The 22,409-nt window shown below is 33.8% G+C and overlaps 1 protein-coding gene across 1 annotated transcript in view; it reads right to left on the bottom strand.

Annotated features, from left to right (window-relative positions):
* Window positions 1–5,667, bottom strand: part of Faa (fumarylacetoacetate hydrolase) — a 47,921-nt gene extending 42,254 nt beyond the window's left edge. The window contains exon 1 of the mRNA XM_089105604.1: window positions 5,557–5,667. Coding sequence (XP_088961730.1) covers window positions 5,557–5,640 — 84 coding nt within the window. The 5' untranslated portion in view covers window positions 5,641–5,667. The remainder of the gene's footprint in view (window positions 1–5,556) is intronic.
* Window positions 5,668–22,409: the final 16,742 nt, after the last annotated feature.

Here is a 22,409-nt window from a genome sequence, read left to right as displayed (position 1 = left end):
ACAATATTAATAAATCTAGCTTCTTAAAAAGACCCAAAAAATCATTTTAATTGCTCCCTTCCCGTCTAATATTTTAGATTGGCTTGGTCTCAGTCACGCCTCCTCCAGCTTCAAATTTGCATCGCTTCTACATGAAGATTTGAGCAATTCCAAGTGACAGAGACTTTCTTTTGTTCTTATTTTATCGAAAAAGAAATATTTCATTCGTTGTCTTCAGTTCCTGTACAAAACAGCAGTCACTTACATAAAATGCCTTTTTCCGTTTTTAATTTGAATTGTAAATAGCGACGAAGACCACACTTCCTTTCCATCATAAACAACAAGTATAACAGCATGGAAATTTTTATACAAGACAGTGGAACGCAACTTTTAAATAAGTATTTCGACCCGATGTCAACCAGTCCTGGTTGAACTTCCTTGAAGTAATGCTATTAGGGCTGTTTTGAAAATTTTAAAAGAACTTTTTTCAGTTTTAATGAGGGAATTTTAATGTAAGTTTCTTTTATATTGCTTTTTTCTTTGTTTGTTTTGCTTAGTACGGCCCTTGGATATAGGGTCGAAATATTCTTTTGAAAGTTGCGTTCCACTGTCTTGTATAAAAATTTCCCTGTTGTTCTACTTATTGCTTATAATTTGAATTGTAACTCCAAACCAAAAGAAATCAAGAAATAAAAGAAGAGTTCATATAATTCAACCACAAGAATGTTAGTTTAAAGTTTGATGGGTCAAAAAAAAAAAAAAAAAAAAAAACTCATTTTCGAATTGAACTAAAAAGTAGAGAATTATTTTTTTTTTCTCAAGAATATATTAATAGCCTATAAGTGAATGTGAGGGGCACAAAAAAAATTGGGTTTTACATAACATAAACACCAAATTTATTTAGGTTTTGAATGCATAAGCGAAATAAGTCGATGATTTGAGGAAAACAAGTAAAAAAGATCAAATTATGAAAAAACGAAATGTTTTTTGCCCTTAATTTTCGCCTGTATTTAAAAATTCTCGAAAAAACATATTTTCAAATTTTAATTTTCCAATTAAAAAAATATTATGTCTCATCCAACATCACAAACTAAGTTAACACAGCCTCAGAAAGTACTCATACAGTTGTGCTATACTGATAAATATGGGAAGTAACTGAAAATTCGGAAGTGGTTGGAAAATAGTTCAAAAATTAAAAAAAATTGTGCAACAAAAAAATAAATGGAAGATGTAACAAAAAGATCAGTGAGTTAATAAAAATGAACTGGAAATGGTTTAATTTAAAAAAAAATTAGGGGGGATAGTAAAAAAACCTATAATTTAATAAAGAAATTCCAAGAAATTTAAGTTCTCAGGAGGTTGGGACCCCAACCCAACCTGCGTGGTCCCTATGAATCAGTGTTTAAATAAACAGCAAGCCTACCCTATACAGATACTGGACTGTTTATCTTCTTCATAAAAATGGGCACTAGTCTAGTTGTCTTTTTCTAAAGCCAAATATTTAGTGATTGTCCTTTTCTGAAGAAAACATGCTAAACACACAAGCAGTACCATTATATTCTTTATTTTATACCATTTTCAAATATCATGGCTCCTTTTCTGATAGTACAGATGGGGAGGGGGAGTATAATGTCAAAAAAGTGACCATGATACTTGGGAAGTCTACCATAAAATCGAAAATTCTGGCTCAACTAACCCTCCTCTGTGATTAGATATAGCTTGGTTATAACCAAAAAATGGCTCATTTTTAAAGTTTCATGTATTTTGTCAATATCAGCTGTTAATAATCCCATATAAAAAGAGCAGGTTTTGTATATAACCTGATATTATGTCCAACCAATCAGAAAGGGGGGGGGGGGTTGTTACCCAAAGAATAATACATATATCGTTTTATAATCACATATTTAAAAAGAAAATATAAAGAAAATAACTTTTATTATTATTTACCTGTTTTTATTATAAATTTGTCTTCCTGAACCTTCAGCTAGCCCCTTTCCCATATCAGTTCAATATGACTGTTGACTGAACAAGATTCAAACTCATATGATGAAATTGAAAGTTGGTAAGGCAACTAACTGACTATTGTTACTTGTCACTAAGCAAATGATAATCTTATGCTCATGATGTTTTTTAACTTATAATGTGAGTAAGCAAAGTGGGTATTTTCTCATCCTAATAACTGAGTAATTGCATGATAAGATCAAATGACCGCAATGTGAAAGAACGTTGATACTCATGTCAGTACAATTAAAATGGGAACAGTGGATTTTTTTTTACAGGGGAAAAAATAGATTACTCAGAAAATGTGAAACTTACTTATCATTCAAAAGCGTAACATAATTATAACATAAATTCAAAAACGTAACAAAAATGTAACGTTTTTTAGTACTGTAATGTAAACGTACTGTTTTATTTAAAACGTACACAAAATGGTACAAATGTAACCTTGGTGGCAACCCTGGGAGTATCATGTTCAGCCCTTCACAGACACTTCCAAAAATATTCAAAACTCAGTGTTGATGGAAAAGCAAATTACAGCGGTGCCCAAAAGTTCGAATTTGCTACTATTTTTATGCCTGAAGAAGAAGCATCACTCTCTCAATACCTGCTGCAAGCAAGCAGAATGTGTTATGGTCTGACCAGTCAAGACATCAGTACCCTTGTTTACAACTACACCATTGCAAACAACAAGACTGTCCCAGACAGCTGGACAGACTCCAAAGAAGCCAGCATGGACTGGTTAACTGGATTTTGGGCTCAAAACCCAGAGCTTTCGCTTAGAAAACCAGAGGTAACAAGTTTGGGGCATGCCACAAGCCTTAACAAACACAATGTACAGGAGTTTTTGACCTACTTGCAGTCAGTTTTTAAGAAAACTCCATTTACAGCAAGTGACATATTCAACTGCAATGAAACCTCAGTCACTACTGTTTGTGTTCCTCCAAAGGTTTTTGCCAAGAAGGGTAGGAAAATAGTGGGCAAAGTAACCTCAGCTGAGCATGGTGTGTTTGTGACTATGGTTGGAACTATCTCTGCCAGTGGGCAGTACCTTACCCCCTACCTTATATTCCCACACAAGAAATTTCAACCTCACATGCTAACTGGTGCTCCTGCTAACTCTGGGAGAGGAGCCTGTTCATCCTGATGGGTAAACCAAGAACTGTTTCTGGAATATCTCAAACATTTCAAGACTTACTTGCATGCTTCAACTGAAAGCCCAAAGCTTCTGATAATGGACAACCATGAGTCCCATATCTGTTTCACAGTTGTGCAGTTTGCAAAAGACTCTGGCATCACTTTACTAACAATACCACCTCACTGCACCCATTGGACATTTGCATGTATTTTCCCTTCTAATGCCAATACAACAAGGCTATGGACAACTAGATGCTGTCCAACCCAGGGAAGACCATGACAATATACAAGATTGCATCTCTTGTTGGCCAGAGCCTCCCTGTATTGTTCATACGAAACAACATAATGAGGGGCTTTGAAAAGGCAGGGATATGACCCTACAACCCAGACATCTTTACAAAAGAGGATTTTCTAAACTCCACTGTAACTGACAGACCTGTACCTTATGCTTTCAATTCAGTTGAACCTAGAAACAACCTGGCCAAAACTCTAAGTACAAGTGGGCCAGAACAATCCTCTACACCTGTTTCACTTACTATGACGCCAGAACAAGTTTAGCCATACCCTAAAGCCAAGCCACATGTACTGAGTGGCAGAGGCAGGAAGAAAGGCTCTACAAAGATTCTTATTGACACTCCTGTGAAAAGACTTGAAGAACAAGAGGCAGAAAGAAAAGATAAGAAAGCACATGGTGGCAGGGCTAGAGGAAAACTTGGGACCATTGGAAGAGCTAGAAAAGCAGAAAAAAAAGACCAGACAACAAAAAAGCTATTTGTGGATTCAGAAGGAAATGATGATGAAAAAATTATTCTTGATGATGACAGTGATGACTCAATGAAACTAGGTAAATCAGAAGATGAAAGTTAGAAAGAGGAAGAGATCTTTGACAGTGTCTCTACAGGAGATTTTGTTAAAGTTGTTTACAAAGAAGAGTATTTTCCTGGGTCTGTCCAAGAGAAAAACAAGAGCAATATCAGAGTGAGTCTCATGTGCATGGCAGGTCTAGGAAAGTGGAAGTGGCCAGACCAAGAATACTCAATATTTTATTGAAGGGAAGACATTTTGAAAAAGTTGTCACCTCCTACCCCAGCACCCAGTACAGCTTCCAGAACAGCATCATACTTTGTGTTTGCTGACTGGTAGTCTAGTCTTGTGCCTAAGTTATTTTTACTTTTGAAGTTGAATTTTTTTATATAGTTTTTATATGATGAATAGTTGAAGTTTTCTACCAATGCATGAATCTTTTTACTATGTCCTAGAGTATACCACCTCAAGTCCCAAGATATACCACCGCCGGTACTTAGGAATAAAAATGGTATAAGCAGGGACACTCCTCTTTTTTTTCTTCTAGCTATACAAGAAAAATCTGGAAAAATCACAGTTTATACAGCAATTCTGGGGCTTTTAATTGAGTCATAGACCATTTTTCTGCTGAAATGTTAACCATGCATTTTGGAGGTTTTCCAAAATCTGTTCCTGTATATACCAGTCTCCCCTAGTCACTTCTGGTTCTTAAAATTAGGACCAACAACAAGAAAATGCTAGGAGTGTTGGCTTTCATTAGTTAGTATATTAGAATGTCAACACCTCTTTTTCCCCTGTAAACAATTGTTGAGAGTTTCAGTTTAGCTTGCTTTGCAGCGTAGGTGAGTTTTTGCATGCCAGATACCATTTTAGTAGCATTTCTTCCCAGAATGACATTGTATCTATTAAAATATGGGGACACTAAAGACATTTCAACTTCAAGTTTGGGCCAGACTAGTCCTTTGTAGAGAAGACTAATGACTCTGGGGGAACAATTGAGAGTATATTCTTCATCTGTCCCAGAGTTGAACTAGCACAACTCTGGACAGGGGGTGGGGGCAAAAATTTCTACATTAGGGGGGGGGCAAATTTTGTTTCTGATGTAAATGGGAGATAAGTTTAAACTTTACCAACACCCTCCTCCACTAATGTAGAAATATAAACCCTGAATTGGCATATATAGGGGGGCTGAAATTCATTTCCAATAGTAATGATTATTATATTTGTAATCAGCATAAAAAAAAAAGGCATCAAATGGTGTATTCACTTTATTCCTAACTCAATAATATGATTTGGTAGAAATTTACCATTATATATATAGGAGTGGGGGTAAAATTCATTTGTGAAAAAAATGATTAGACTATTATATTTGGAAAGAGCATAGCCTAGGATAAAAAAGGCATTGAGTGGTATGTTTACTTTATTTGTAAGTCAATAATATGAACTGCGAAAAATTTACCATTTCTATATTGGTAAGGCTATTAGACAATCCAGAAAGCCAAAAAACAATGGGTCTTATTTTTTAGGTCTATTAGGCTAGCCTAGATCAGAACAGCAACTGTAGTCTAGGCATTTGCTAGCCATTATACAATTATTCTTTAAGAGAAATAAACCAAAATTATTTGACTATTTTCCTACATTTGTGTTCTTTCTTGAAAATACACCATATGGTAAATTATCAACAGAAAAGTCTGAGTTTTCCTGAATGCTTATCCAAGACATGTTTTTGATTTTTGAAAAATGCGCTATTTTTTTGCAATAGATGACGTATTTCGACATTTAAATTACATTCAAATTGTATCCGTGGGCCTTCAGAGACTGGATTCTGTCTCAGACTCTGTACAAGTTTCCTGCTCAGAATGGTTGAAAGTCCAAGGTATTAGTATTTTCAGAAATAGGAAATTCACAATAATTGTCATCTAAATATGTATTTTCAGTTCTGAAAATGTTGCTTGATAGTTCGTATTTTCAGCTTTCAACCATTCTGAGCGGGAAACTTGGACAAAGTCTGAGACAGAATCCAGCGTCTGAATGTCCACAAATAAGCTAGATTCTAGAAAAGAAAAGGTAAGGTAATGTTTGAAGAATAGTCTAACATTTAACTGTTTAGGCAATCATTTAACTGTTTAACATTTAACGTCTAACTGTTTAGGCAATCAGACGAAAACCTTTCTTTCGTCTGATTGCCTAAACAGCTGGTGAATTTACTGACTTATTTACTGGCTCTTTTTTGCCAAATCCAGAAATAAAAAAATAAAAGTTACAGAAGAGGTTTATTCTATCCAGAATTTTGTTTTGGTTTCTGACTTTTTTGTAAAACGTGAAATATAGATATGCTTTTAGTATAAAAAGCTTCTGGAATACACTGTTTGAAATCGGAAACATAAATGCATGAATGTCTAGTGAATTTATCAAAAGTTAAAATGCCCCGGGTGAGTATTCATCAAACTCTTGACTTTTCTTTTCGATTTCTTTAACTGACGGTTTCCAAAATTTTACGTATCGTTTAAAATTTCAGATATAAAATTTGCAACTGAGCACTTTAATTAATTCCTTACGGTTAGCTTGCTGACTGCAAAACAACACGACATCATTGTTTTTTTTTTTCAGTGTGTCAGCCAAATTATTGACTCCTTTTCCCATGTAACAATAAACAGAAAATTAAGAGCGGCAGTCAAAATCAACAGATTTTCAATTTCCTATCAAGATTTCTAGAAAGTTCTTTCCGCTAATTTGTTATTAAAGACAAAATGGACGTAGCTTTTTTCAAGCTTAAATAGCCGTATTTCGTCATCACGGGCGTATTTTACACAAACCTTTCAACTCAGATTTATTTTTTTCTTATCTAATGTACATTTTGAGCCATTTTTGGCTGACTTTATATGTTTGAGAAAGATTTTCCATAGAGAATTAGATATTTTATTTAAAATAAAACTATTATACGATTTTCACGGTATTTTGGATAATCTACTGGTATATAATTTGTAGTTACTTACTAACTCCTTTAGATTCCTTTTATATTCGGCATTTTCTGGAAAACTAGAAGACAGGTAGCAATTTACACTAGCTGTCTACATTGGTTATTTAAGCTAGTGTAGACTACAAACTGACTCCCAGTTTTCCAGGGTTTTATTTTCTGCCGGTCCTCAAATTTGTCCTTCTAGGTTTCAATTAGTGGGAAAGTTTCTTTATTTGACCATTTCTGGGAGTTTTTAAAAACTTTCTTTCGTTTCAAACCCCATGGCTTTCTTTTTAAATTCATTGTAAAGCTTCCAGAAAGCAAACCATCTTCACCCCCCAATTTCTGGTATGCCGAACCATTTACCGGGGTCTTTTTTGTCGTACCCAGGAAATGAAACTGGAAAGGCAGTATTGATCTAAACTCTCCAGATTTTCTGCTTTTTTGGTCTCAGTTTTCTAGAAAACGCCGAATCTAAAACAAGGCTTTAATAAATTACTTAATGGTTACCCAAAGCAATTTTTCGTTGAGAGTTAACGTTTTTTAAATGTTAGACTATTCTTCAAACATTACCTTACCTTTTCTTTTCTAGAATCTAGCTTATTTGTGGACATTCAGACGCTGGATTCTGTCTCAGACTTTGTCCAAGTTTCCCGCTCAGAATGGTTGAAAGCTGAAAATACGAACTATCAAGCAACATTTTCAGAACTGAAAATACCTATTTAGATGGCAATTATGATTGTGAATTTACTATTTCTGAAAATACTAATACCTTGGACTTTCAACCATTCTGAGCAGGAAACTTGTACAGAGTCTGAGACAGAATCCAGTCTCTGAAGGCCCACGGATACAATTTGAATGTAACTAAATGTTGAAAAACGTCATCAATTACAAAAAAATAGCGCATTTTTCAAAAATCAAAAACATGTCTTGGATAAGCATTCAGGAAAACTCAGACTTTTCTGTTGATAATTTACCATATGGTGTATTTTCAAGAAAGAACACAAATGTAGGAAGATAGTGCTTTGAGATTAATAAGAATATAAAACTATCATTTACAAAAAATATTCGACGCACAGTAAACACTATTTATAGTCTCAGAAAACCATTTGTTACTACTGGCCGCTTGTAGCGCTAAAGAAAAGACGTACTCAACTAAATGAGTGAAAAAATACCTTAGCCCCCCAAAAAATTTTAAATAAAGAAATTAGTACCCTGCAATAGAGCAAAAGACGTGAATTTCAAACACAAAAGTCCCCACTCTAGCTCATACAGAAGGCTATCAACTTGGGAAAAAAACCTACAAAATTAAAAATGTTCAAAAGTGATTTATTTTATATTTGAACCAGAATTTCTGAAGATGACAAAGGACAAAAAAATCTTTTTCTGTATTGACTTAAAAACTTTTACACTTCCTCCTCCCCCGCTCCGTTTAAAGTTGCTCCATAAAGTCCCGCTCCGTATTCCAAATATGGAAAATTGTCATTCTATCAAACAGTTCGTGGTAACGAACTGTAAGTAAGGAGCGACCCGGCTCAATGGTAACCGAAACTCTAAAAAACGGGATTTTGATACCAATAGATACATCAAAAGAATCAAATTTTAATTCTGTAATTTCAAATATATAAGTTTCATTAAGTTTAGTCTAACCCATCAAAAGTCAAGTGCCTGAGAAAATTTGGCTAATTTTCGAAAAAAGGGGGAAAGACCCCGTAAAAGTTATAGAACCTTAATGAAAATCACACCATTCTATTCAGCGTATCAGAGAACCCGACTGTAGAGTTTTCAAGCTCCCATCTGCAAAAATGTGGAATTTTCCATTTTTTGCCAGAAGAAAGATCACGGATGCGTGTTTATTTGTTTTTTTTCTATTTGTTTTTTTGTTTTTTTTCCCAGGGGTGATCGTATCGACCCAGTGGTCCTAGAATATCGTGGGAGGACTCATTGGAACGGAAATTAAAAGTTCTAGTGCCATTTTTAAGTGACCAAAAAAAATGGAGGGCAACTAGGCCCCCTCCCACGCTCATTTTTTTCACAAAGTCACCCGATCAAAATTTTGAGATTGCCATTTTGTTCAGCATGGTCGAAAATATGATAAAAATGTCTTTGAGGATGACTTGATCCTCCACCCTCCCCCGGGGGAGTGCTTAAAGTTATTAAATTTACTCAAGTTTAACAGTTAGTATTGGTTATTGGGAAGCATACAGTCTTTTTCAGAGGAGATTTTTTCTGGTAGGTGGGGGAAGGAGAGGGTCGGGGGCTATATGGAAGGATCTTTCCATGAAGGAAGTTTTCATGGGGGAAGGGACATTGCTATGAAGGGGGCGCCGGATTTCCCAGCATTATTAAAGAAAAAGATCAGGAATTAAATAAAAAAAACAAGTTTTTCAACTGATCAACTGATTGTGATTAAGAGGTCATTTTTCAAGAACTGGAAAAAATTCGAACATAGTTTAAAGAGCAGGGTATTGACTAGGGGGCGAACCCTCTAATATACGTGTTAAAAATTTATGAATATATAAGTTCGTTACGTAAGTTAATTCTAAGTTACGTATATTTATTACTAATAAAAACGTTCGTAAATAAAATTAAACAAGTTTCGTGAAAGCCATTTAACCAAATATAATATGCAAATTTTGTTTTAATTATTCATGTACGGTGAGCCAAAATCAAAACCTGCATTAATTCAAAAACGTTCAAAAATTAAATAAAAAAAACAAGTTTTTTTAACTGAAAGTAAGGAACGACGTTAAAACTTAAAACGAACAGAAATTATTCCGTATATGAAGCGGGCTGTCCCCTCCTCAACGCCTCGCTCTTTACGCTAAAGTTTTTTTATTGTTTAAAAAAATAGAGTTGTGAGAAAGTCAAGGGACGTTGGCCCTTATTACCAGGTAAATGTCGCTTTTTGTTTCTTTTGCTAAATTGAACTATTCACACTAAGGAACTTTCTGGTTCATTCATTTCTTTTTACTTCGTATTCTTCGGTTTTTCCTTTTTTTGCATCGCAGACAGGCTAATTGGTTGGATAGTAACTGCGTAGTTAGAATGATTCGTCCCTGATAGAAGTGGATTTTTGGACAGTCAGACCAGGGCTTCCACTATCCCCGAATTTTCGGGGATTTCCCCGAAAATCTAAGTGTCTCCCCAAAAAAAATATTTTTCCCCGAATCCCCGAAATTTCCCCGAAAATCACTCAACCACGGTTCGACCCCTAGGGACTATCCTTAGCAAACATTACTTTACATACCATCATTTTTCACTGCTCTCTTGTTCGTTAATTTTCGTCTCCTGTGTTGCTTTGCATAAGAACCAGACCGATACAATTTGATTATAGACGGTTTTTTAAATGTTCACAAAAGTATTACTTTCTTTTACTTAGGTTTAATAATTTCAAAGGCAGTATTGCAAATGGTATAAGATTCTTACATTTAAATCATTCGTGGTCAAGTATCTTGACAAAATTAGCCAAGAATTATATTTAAAGTTGTTTAACGGAACGCTCAGTTAGATTCTGGATTTTGAAATTGAACTTCTAAAGAAAGAGAATTGTTTTGAAAACCGAATCATAAGTTTAAATTTGGTTTTCTTTTCCCGTTTTCGGTTTTGGACATACTGTATTAATGTTTAATACTTAATAGTTGACCGCATAATATATTGAAGAAATTGATCTTTTTGCCAGAAATTCTTACCATTTAAACTTTTGTTTCATTCGGTATGTAAAATTTAAGTTCTTTTCTTTTTATCTGAGAATGGTATTTGTCATACCACCCTTTATCCTCAAACGTATTCACCCAGCACTCCCCTCAAAATTATTATTCTGGCCCTTCACCCGTGTAATATTTTCAGTGACCTAATATTTTAAACTGTAGTTTTAGGAACCTTTTACGGTCTTACAAACCTGTTAGATAGGCAAAGGAAATTTTACGGAAAATATATTCTGCTCAAATTCGGGATAGCCAAGTAAATTTGTTTAAATATCTAAGGCCTACCTTTACAACCTCTAATGCTTTAGCAATTAATAACCCTGTATGAAGGCGAATTCTGAAATAAAATATTGTTTTTAAAAAAATGTGGTATAATTTATTTCTTCCGCCCTAAATACGATCTTCTTATCATAAAAAATGCACAACTCCCTCCCCCTCCTAATGAGGCAAAATTTAGCTACAGACTATGTAAAAGGTTGGAGAATGGAGGATTCAAAGGGAAGCAACCCCAAAAATATTATCCATAAAAAAATTACGATAAAGCTTTAAGTAAAAATTTGGGTATTAGGCTTATATTGTTTTCTTGTCAAGTTTTAAATATTTTCGGACTTATTTATCATGAACAGTTGGTTAATAAAGCCAAATAATATTAGCGTGAAGTGAAAGAATTAGTAAATTTTATAGGATTTGTAGCCTACAGCTATCATGTCCAGGCATTAGATGGGCTGATATAAAAATGAGACTGCATTAAGTATTATATTTGGAATATGGAGGGTGGAATATGGATGGCTCCCACCACAGGGTTGGTGGGAGGGTTGGGGGCTAATCGGTGACTATATAGTAATTATGAGGTAACCAAAAGAAAGAAAAGCATAGTAGAAACAAACAATGAAAAACATGTATGTTCGGAGGAAGTATTTTCCGCACGGCGGTGGGTATTTTCCGAGGATATTTTTTGCGGGGGATATTTTCCACAGGGGTACTTTCCGTGGGAGGTTTTTTTCTGAGGGGGGGGGGGGTAAACACCTAAGTCCTTAGAAGCAGCATGAAAAACCAATTATGTCTCAATTGTCGTAAAAATTCTCTTTTTCCTTTAAGTTTAAATTTACTTGTTTAGTTTAGTTCTTGTTTGTTTTAAGTTTTAATATTACCCCGTACTTATAGGTTGAATTTGTCTATTCAATTTACTTAACTAGAAACCACAAACAATATTTGTTTTTGTTTTTAAATATTATAATGAATTTCTGAGATTAATGACTTAATAAAAAATTGCTACTCGTGTTTACAGTTCACATTTGTTCACTATTTTTCTTTTCTTTTTTTGAAAGCAATTTTGAAGTTTTTGCTGCAATATCAGCAATAAGTGTTTTCAGCTATGGGTTTCAATCCCGGGCTCTGGCTCTAAAACCTATTATGTAAAAGGCTTGATTTACTACACAGATACAAGCCCTACTTGAGCCTGAAAACGAAGCTAAAACCAATTTTGGCTCCCAAATTTTCGCAACGAAATTCCATTTTGTTTTTTTCCCCGAAAATCCCCGAAACTTGAAGATTTGTCCCGGAAAACTCCCCGAATTTTTAAGACTTGTCCCCGAATTTTAATTTTCGAGAGTGGAAGCCCTGAGTCAGACTTGGGTAAAGTTTCTCGGGGGTGAAAAGGGAGAACTACTCCTTTCATTGGAGGTGACGCAAAGCTTCACGTTGTACACTGTGAGGGCTAGGATTAGCTGGTCCCCATGTGTCGTACCTTGGTTGGTTTTTATTTTTGTCTACGAGACGAGAATTATTTTTCAGTTTTTGTATGAGATTTGATTTGAAAAGAAGTAAGCTTTTCTTTCTACTTTTGATTTTTTTTTTACTAACCTAAAGTTGAGATGGGTTATTTTATTGAGTAGAGTTTGGCACAGGGAGAGTCCTATTTTATTTGAAATATATTTTCAGGTGGAAAGAAGAGTTTTTAGATGATTTTTGGGCTTGATGACTTAGGCCCTTTCAATGGCATCTTGTGCCAATTAGTTTGGCTCATACATACCGTGGAGAGTGCACTTGTCTCATCCCAACTGGATACTGGAAATCAGTAAGGGCAGAACACGTAGAATACGGGATGCGTTGGAGCTAATTGTGGCACGGTAATGCCAGAGAACTTACATTAGTAGCTTCAGGACTATACCTGGTAGCCCATTAGATTTACAAATATTGGGAACCGAATAGTACACGATAGACTGTGAACTGCTCAAACAGGATACTATATCCTGGCGGTGGCCAGTAGTGGCACTTTGCCACATAAGCCGGCACCACCAGACCTTAAACTGGTGGCAGCTACAGGCTGGGAGCACTACCGGGACATGGTAGCAAATTCAGCACGCGTTTTCGAAGATACAAATTAATTTATCATATTAAAAATTGCTTAGAGAAACACAGAATTAAATACACTAATGTTTAGTAAAAATTCGACGAGCCTGGCTCCACTCAAGAAAAATGCTTATGAAAAGAACTATATCAAGGTTTTACTTCGATTTAAAATTTTTGTAGAAAAATATTAGAAATTAGGAACCGCTAAAAACAGTACAAGATAATGGCTGAGGAATTCACAAGAGTAAAACGTTCCAGCTCTGTTACGTGAAAGGAGCTGTGCCCAGGCAAAATACCGAGAATTGCAGGATAACAGTAGAATCAACGGGAAGTTCACTTCCCTCAATATCCTCAAGCGGCGATTTGACAATAGACGTATAAAAGCATAAAACACCCTCGAAAAGTCTAGAAATGAGGTCACCTTTCAACGAAACAAAATTTCAATCAGGGAGCAATATAACTGATTTGTACATGGGAGGCAACTTTCCAACAAGCTTACAAATAGAGCGATCTCTAGTACGAACAGAGGGGGGAAACCAGGATAGACAGCAGAGGCAAAACTAGTGATCATAGGCAGCGCAATCGCGCTGCCTAAGTATAGAACGATGTTGGCACAACGTATTTTTTTTCCCTTTAGACCAGGACACTTCGTATCGAAGGGAGTTGTCGTAGAAACTTGAAAAAGGCTCATTGGATTGGAAATTGGGATGGCTAGTTCCCTTTTTAATAGTCGAAAGTGATTTGAAGGCAACTAACACCCCTTCCACGCCCACCATTTCCCCAAACACATCCAATCAAAATTTTGAGATAGCCATTTTGTTCAATGTAGTTAAAAATTTTAGACTTTAGGTCTTTGAGGATGATAAACCCCTCAGAGCCATCGGGGCAAGGATTGTAAGTTTTGCCCTGGGGAAATAAAGGTTTTTATAGATAGTGATGTTGTAGAAACTTCAAAAAGGGCTCATTCGATTGGAAATTAGAAGGGCTTGTGCCTTTTTTAATCGTCAAAAGCGACTAGAAAAACATATAATGTTTTTTATAGGAAGCGTTGTCATGTAAACTTCCAAAAGGAATCATTCGATTGGAAATTGAAACGGCTAGTACCCTTTTTTAATAGTCGAAAGTGATTGGAGGGCAAGTAGCCCCGATCTCACGCACATATGTTTCCTTTTCATTAAGAAGAATAGACACGGTTAAGATACATTTGATTTTTTGTTAAATATTTGATCATTTAAGAAATTTGAATTTTATTTTTGACTAATAAGAAAACACTCCTTTAAGATATATCTGATGTATTAAAAATAATATTTGGTCATTTAAGAAACCTGAGTTTTATTTTTGACTAATAAGAATACATTTGGTTAACATATATCTGTTCTATTAAAAAATATTTAATTATTTAAGAAACTTGGGTTTGATTTTTGGTTAATAAGAATGGACATGGTTAAGATTCATTTGATTTATTAAAAAGTTGATATTTAAGAAAGTTGAGTTTTATTTTTACTCATAAGAATGCACTCGGTTAAGATATATCTCATGTATTACAAAAAAAAATTGATCATTTAAGAAACTTGGGCTCTATTTTTGATTAATAAGCACACACGGTTGAGATATATCTGATTTATTACAAATATTTTATCATTTAAGAAACCTGAGTTTTATTTTTGACTAATAAGAACGCACTCGTTTAAGATAAATTTGATCTATTAAAGAATATTTGATCATTTAAGAAACTTGGGATTTATTTTCGATTAAGAAAAATAGACGCGGTTAAGATACATCGGATTTATTGAAAGTATTTGATCGTTAAAAAAAAGTTGGGTTTGATTTTTGATTATTATGAATACAAGTTCAAGTTCAAGTTCAAGTTCATTTAATTTCTCATTAAATCACTACAAGACAAAATAACACTTTTACAATATGAATCAATGGAAAACAAAATATTTACAGAGGGTGCCTACACAGTGAGTTATACTCGAAAACAAAACACACGGTTAAGATACATTTGATCTATTAAAAATATTGTTGGTTTAAAATTTGAGTTTTATTTTTGATTAATAAAAATAGACTCGTTTAAGATACTTCTGATTTATTAAAATATGTTTGATCATTTAAGAAACTTGGGGTTTATTTTTGATATTTGATATTTGATTTACTAAAAATATTAGATCATTTCAGAAACTTGAGTTTTATTTTTAACTAATAAGAATACATTTAGTTAAGATATATCTGATCGATTAAAAATATTAAATCATTTAAGAAACTTGGGTTTTATTTTTTGGTTAATAAGAATATACATTGTTAGGATATATCTGATTAATTAAAAAATATTTGATCATTTAAGAAACTTGAGTTTTATTTTTTGACTAATAAGAACACATTTGTTTAAGATTTATGTGATCTATTAAAAAATAATACATTATTTAAGAAACTTGGGTTTCATTTTTGGTTAATAAGAATAGACTTGGTTAAGAAACATTTCATCTATTAAAAACATTTGATCATTTAATAAAGTTGAGTTTTATTTTTGACTAATAAGAATGCACTCGGTTAAGATATATTTGATTATTTAAGAAAGTTGGTTTTATTTTTGATTAATAAGAATATACATTGTTAAGATACATCTGAGTTATTAAAAATAATTGATAATTCAAGAAACTTGAGTTTTATTTTTGACCAATAAGTTTACATTCGGTTAAGATACATCTGATGCATTAAAAAATATTTGGCCATTTAAGAAACTTGGGTTTAATTTTTGATTAATAAGAATACACTCGGTTAAGATATATTTGATCAAACAGTTCGTGGTAACGAACTGTAAGTAAGGAGCGACCCGGCTCAATGGTAATCGAAACTCTAGAAAACGGGTTTTTGATACCAATAGATATATCAAAAGAATTAGATTTCAATGCTGATTTCAAATATATAACTTTCATCAAGTTTAGTGCTACCCATCAAAAGTTACCCGAGAAAATTTGGCTGATTTTCAAAAAAGGGGGAAAGACCCCCTAAAAATCATAGAATCCTAATAAAAATCATACCATCATATTCATCGTATCAGAGAACCTTACTGCAGAAGTTTCAAGCACCTATCTGAAAAAAGAGGAATTCTGTATTTTTTGCCAGCTTGAAGATAACCGGTGGGTGTGTGTTTTGTTTTTTTTTGTTTTTTTTTCCAGGGGTGATCTTATCGACACAGTGGTCCTAGAATATCGAGGGAGGACTCATTGGAACGGAAATTAAAACTTCTAGTGCCCTTTTTAAGTGACCAAAAAAAATGGAGGGCAACTAGGCCCCCTCCCATGCTTATTTTTTTACAAAAGTCACCCGATCAAAATTTTGAGATAGCCATTTTGTTCAGCAAGGTCGAAAATATGATAAATATGTCTTTTAGGATGACTTAATCCCCCGATGTTCCCAGAGGGAGGGCTAAAAGTTATGAACTTTACCCAATGTTAACATATAGTATTGGTTATTGGGAAGTAGGCCCTATACAGAAGTTTTCAGGAGGTTTTTTTTTCTCGTAGTGGGAGAGAAGGGTGGGTCGGTGGTTATGTTGGAGGATCTGTTCATGAAGGAAGTTTTAATGGGGGAAGGGAAATTGCCATGAAGGGGGCGCCGGACTTGCCAGCAATATTTATTGTTTATTGGGAAGTATACAACCATATTCAGGAAGGATTTTATCTGGAGGGGGGGGGCTAGAAGAGTGGGTTACTCTGGAGAAGATTTCCGTGGAGGATGTTTCTTTGGGGTATGGGACATTTCTATGAAGGGGGCGCCGGATTTCCAAGTATTATTTAAAAAACGATCAGAAATTAAATAAAAAAAACAAGTTTTTTGAACTGAAATGTAAGAAGGAATATTAGAACTTAAAATGAACAGAAATTATAACGTATGTGAGGGGGTTCTCCCCCAAGTCAATACCTCGCTCTTTACGCTACAGTTTTTTTTTTAGTGCTTTCAAAAGAGCTATCTATTCTAATTAAACGGCCTTTGTGATTCAGGGGTTTGTTAATAAAATTTTTTTTTTTTTTACTTTTAACGTAATAAGCGTGGTATTGACTAAGGGGAGAACCCCCTCGTATACGTAATAACATATACGTAATAAAAAAAACAATAAAAAAACAAGCGATACGGCTCAATAGTAATCGAAACTTTTAAAAACGGAATTTTGATGTCAATAAATGTATCAAAAGAATGTGTTTATAGTGCTGATTCTAAATATATAAATTTTATTAAGTTTAGTATTACTCATCAAAGGCTACGAGCCTGAGAAAATTTACTCGATTTTTTAAAGAGGGGGAAACATCCCCTACAAGTGAAAGAATTTTAATGAAAATCACACCGTCAGATTCAGCGTATCAGAAAACCCTATTACATAGGTTTCAAGCTCATATCTGCAAAAATCTGCAACTTTGTATTTTTTGCCAGAAGAAAAATATACGAATATAGAAGTTAGTTACGTAAGTTAATTTGTAAAGACATCCATTTAGCAAAAGAAAAGTAAAATTTTTATGCAAATAAAAGCTGCATTAACTAAAAAACGATCAGAAATTAAATAAAAAAAACAAGTTTTTTAAACTGAAAGTAAGGAGCGACATTAAAACTTAAAACGAACAGAAATTATTCCGTATATGAAAGAGGCTGTCCTTTCCTCAACGCCTCGCTCTTTACGCTAAAGTTTGACTCTGTCTCACAACTTTATTTTTTAAAACAATAAAAAACTTTAGCGTGAAGAACGAGGCGTTGAGGAGGGGACAGCCCCTTTCATATACGGAATAATTTCTGTTCGTTTTAAGTTTTAATGTCGCTCCTTACTTTCAGTTTAAAAAACTTGTTTTTTTTATTTAATCTTATTAAGAAAGCCATCCAGTCGTAATAGAGGCTCTCAGATTAAAAAATTCTTGAATTAACTCTTTTGGTATTAAAATTTCCAATTCTGAAGATGAAATGGTAAAAAAAGAACCCATTAGTATGCATTGGAATAAAAGCTTTTACCCTCTCCCCATAACGGGCCAACAGGGTTGCCAATATTGCACAATTCCTGTCATTTTGATAGAAGTTTAGTGAAGGTGGTAGGATTACCGTATATAGAGAAAAAAAAATTATACAGAGAAAAAAGATTTCACAGGTGGAACCAGACATTATCGTCATTAGTTGTCTCCAGAGTGTTCTGTCTTGGATGAGCATTGGAGCTTCATTAGGGTTGATTTTCCAGGTAGTGAGTTGACCACGGACGACTATGGTTTAAAATGTTGCTAGAAGAGTACGCCTTTCTTCTTTTTACCTTCCGTTGAATACTAATACCCGAAGGATGGCGATAAGATTTATCAACAGGTAACGTATTACCCGAACAATAAGAAAGAAGCTGCTTCTAATTGTCAACTATTAGTTTTATGTTTGCCCTTTCTTTGAGCGGTATCATCTCTGGATATCTCACTCAAGAATATCCACCACCAGCCACATTTTTTATTGGTTTCGGTAGTCCAAAGAAATTTAGCTCCTCATTGTCATGACAACGCAAGGATACATTTCCAATGAGATCCCCATTAATGCTTGTTTCATAGTTCAAGTATTTCTTCTTGTCAGCATTCAACGCAACGATGATTTTATCGTGTGCACACACTTTCTTAGAATCCCTATCTAGAAGGATTTTTAAATTCTTAGAAATTTACTACACCTTCACATACAAGTATTTAAATTCAATTTTAAATACCATATTCAAATAGTACATAAGAGGAATTTTTATGCTTAATAGTTTACCAATGCTTGGGGATTCGTAAAAAAATTAGTTGGGAATGTGGTGGGAGTAAAATTTTTCTGCCGCCTTCATTTTTATGATTTTGGATTTGGCTTGATAAAAAGTGTATTAAAAGGGCCGGTATATCAGAAAGCGAGTAGTGAATACTGGTTGTTTTCTGCTCTAGGAGCTAGCTATGTCTGATAGGTATCTTGTGGGGGGGATAATTAGAAGGGTCTGTCCAAAATTCTGCTTTGAGATTAATAAGAATATAAAACTATCATTTACAAAAAATATTCGACGCACAGTAAACACTATTTATAGTCTCAGAAAACCATTTGTTACTACTGGCCGCTTGTAGCGCTAAAGAAAAGACGTACTCAACTAAATGAGTGAAAAAATACCTTAGCCCCCCAAAAAAATTTTATAAAGAAATTAGTACCCTGCAATAGAGCAAAAGACGTGAATTTCAAACACAAAAGTCCCCACTCTAGCTCATACAGAAGGCTATCAACTTGGGAAAAAAAACTACAAAATTAAAAATGTTCAAAAGTGATTTATTTTATATTTGAACCAGAATTTCTGAAGATGACAAAGGACAAAAAAAATCTTTTACACTTCCTGCTCCCCCGCTCCGTTTAAAGTTGCTCCATAAAGTCCCGCTCCGTATTCCAAATATGGAAAATTGTCATTCTATCTTATTAAGAAAGCCATCCAGTCGTAATAGAGGCTCTCAGATTAAAAAATTCTTGAATTAATTCTTTTGGTATTAAAATTTCCAATTCTGAAGATGAAATGGTAAAAAAAGAACCCATTAGTATGCATTGGAATAAAAGCTTTTACCCTCTCCCCATCACGGGCCAACGGGGTTGCACAATTCCTGTCATTTTGAAAGAACTTTAGTGAAGGTGGTAGGATTACCGTATATAGAGAAAACAAAATTATACAGAGAAAAAAGATTTCACAGGTGGAACCAGACATTATCGTCATTAGTTGTCTCCAGAGTGTTCTGTCTTGGACGAGCATTGGAGCTTCATTAGGGTTGATTTTCCAGGTAGTGAGTTGACCACGGACGACTATGGTTTAAATGTTGCTAGAAGAGTACGCCTTTCTTCTTTTTACCTTCCGTTGAATACTAATACCCGAAGGATGGCGATAAGATTTATCAACAGGTAACGTATTACCCGAACAATAAGCAAGAAGCTGCTTCTCATCGTCAACTATTAGTTTTATGTTTGCCCTTTCTTTGAGCGGTATCATCTCTGGATATCTCACTCAAGAATATCCACCACCAGCCACATTTTTTATTGGTTTCGGTAGTCCAAGCTCCTCATTGTCATGACAACGCAAGGATACATTTCCAATGAGATCTCCATTAATGCTTGTTTTATAGTTCAAGTATTTCTTCTTGTCAGCATTCAACATAACGATGATTTTATCGTGTGCTCACACTTTTTTATAATATGTCATTTCAACTTTTTTGAAAATATGATGCAGGTGTTTATCCTTCCAATGTACGAAAATTACTGATTTAATGCATACAATAAGCTAGGTAGTGTTGATAACCAGCCATAGAGTACTACTGGGACAGCCGCGTAGTGTCTATGGACAGCCATAGAGTACGATTGATATAGTTGCATAAATAAAAAAAACAAAATTGAATAATTTTCCGTCCAAAATATTCCATGTTAGAAAAAAAAGAAAAGCGCAACTACAAACATAATTGTTCTAAAAGTAAAAGTCACGAGTAACAAATCTATAAAATTCTCATTTTGTATTTCGAAAATATTAAATGGGAATTTTTTTGTTTTAAGTATATTGTCATTCTAACATGTAAAAAAAAGTTGAAAAATTTTCTTTGTTAAAAAAAGAAAAAAAATATAAGTTCAAACAAAGTTAAAAAAACAAAGTTAAAATAATAAAAAAATGGGGAGAGGCTTATTTTTTTTTTTTTTGGGGGGGGGGGGGTATTGGGGCCCTTGAAGGTTGGGGTCCTTGGTGGTTGGGTACTTTGATAATTAGGATTCTTGATTGTTGAGGTCCTTGGTGGTTGATGTCCTTGATGGTTGGGGTCCTTGATGGCTGGGGATAAAAAAAGTATAAAATATTGAGGGAGGGGCCAATAAAGTTGGGGACAGGGGTATTAGGGCCCTTGTAGGTTGGGGTCCTTGGTGGTTGGGGTCCATGGTGGTTGGGGTCCTTGATGGTTGGAGTCCTTGGTGGTTCAAATCCATAGCCACCTCACTACTTGATTTCTAAGGATTGTACTGGATTTCTAAGGATTGTTCTGGATTTCTATATTAGAATTCTTTTCTCGGCTCCTACGACTTTATTTTTTTTTTAACTTTAGGCATACTCCAATACTAAACAATATTTTATATTAGCCGCACTACTTATTTGGTACTTGTGCATTATAACGACTACAGCCAAGGAGTGAAGCTAGGTTAATCGAATTAATCGATTTGTGAAATGTTGAATATATTCTGATCATATTTTGACACTTAAATAATATGACGCGGTAGTAACTATTCCCTCAGACTTACCTTTAGTTGATAAGCAATTTTAAGCCTTTACCTTATGTACTTTATTTTATGTGATAGTAAACCAAACATCTGATAATATATTTTTTATATTTTTATTCTGTTAGAACTATTTTGGATTTAGTTTGAACGCTTTATAGTATGTAAGAAGTATTTTGGACGTTGTTAGAATTTTTTTTGTGTTCTGTAACAAACATTTTGTGTTTTGCTGCAACTATTTATTATTCTGTTAGAACTATTTTGGATTTGTGTTAAGTAATCTTTGTTTTTTTAGAATGATTTTTTCTCTGTAAGAACTATTTCGGATTTTATTAGAAATTTTTTCTGTTTTATAAGAATTATTTGTGTTTTGTAAGAACTATTTCGGATTTTGTTTGAACTTTTTATGTTTTGTAACAAGTATCTGCATTTTGCAGTTACTATTTTTTTAATCTTTAGAAGTATTTTGGATTTGTATAAACTATTTTTGAATTTTGTAAGAATAATTGTTGTTTTATAGCAACTATTTTTGGTTTTATGAGAAGTTATTTTGCTGTTTAAGATATATTTTTATTTTGTAAGAATTATTTTGGATTTTTTTTAAACTTTTTGTATTCTGTGAGAACTATACTCGATATGGATAGAATATTTTGTGTTGTGAAACATGTTGTTTTTGCAGCAACTATTTTTTATTCTGTTAACACTATTTTCGATTTGTGTAAAGTATTTCTTTTTGTATTTTTTTATGAAAAATCTTGTTTTGTAATAGCTATTTTGGAGTTTATTTGAACTTTTTGTAATGGCAAGAATTATTTGCGTTTTGCATGAACTGTTTCGGGATTGTGCTTGAATGTAAAAACTGTATGATGTAAAAACTATTTGTATTATGTAAAAACTATTCCGAATATTGTTAGATTTTTGGTGTTTCGTAACAAGTATTTTGCATTTTGCAGCCTCTATTTGTCTATTCTATTACAACTATTTTGGATTTGTGTAAATTATGTTTCGTATTTTGTAAGAAATATTTGGGGTTTTGTTAGGAATTTTTGTATTTTGTAAAAGTTGTTTCTCTTTTGTAAGTGGTATCGTGCCACTCTGTTCTCGAGGTCGGATTTTTCATGCCTTGGATCTATTAAACCCCAAGAAAATACTGAAAAATATGATAAAAATATTAAAATATGGAAAATAATCTCTTAAAACTATCAAAATCTCGT

The sequence above is a fragment of the Artemia sp. Qi Xiang Cuo genome, chromosome 19 (genome assembly GCF_049724085.1).
Source record: "Artemia sp. Qi Xiang Cuo chromosome 19, ASM4972408v1, whole genome shotgun sequence".
Lineage (NCBI taxonomy): Eukaryota > Metazoa > Arthropoda > Branchiopoda > Anostraca > Artemiidae > Artemia > Artemia sp. Qi Xiang Cuo.
This window is presented reverse-complemented; position numbering and strand designations above follow the sequence as displayed.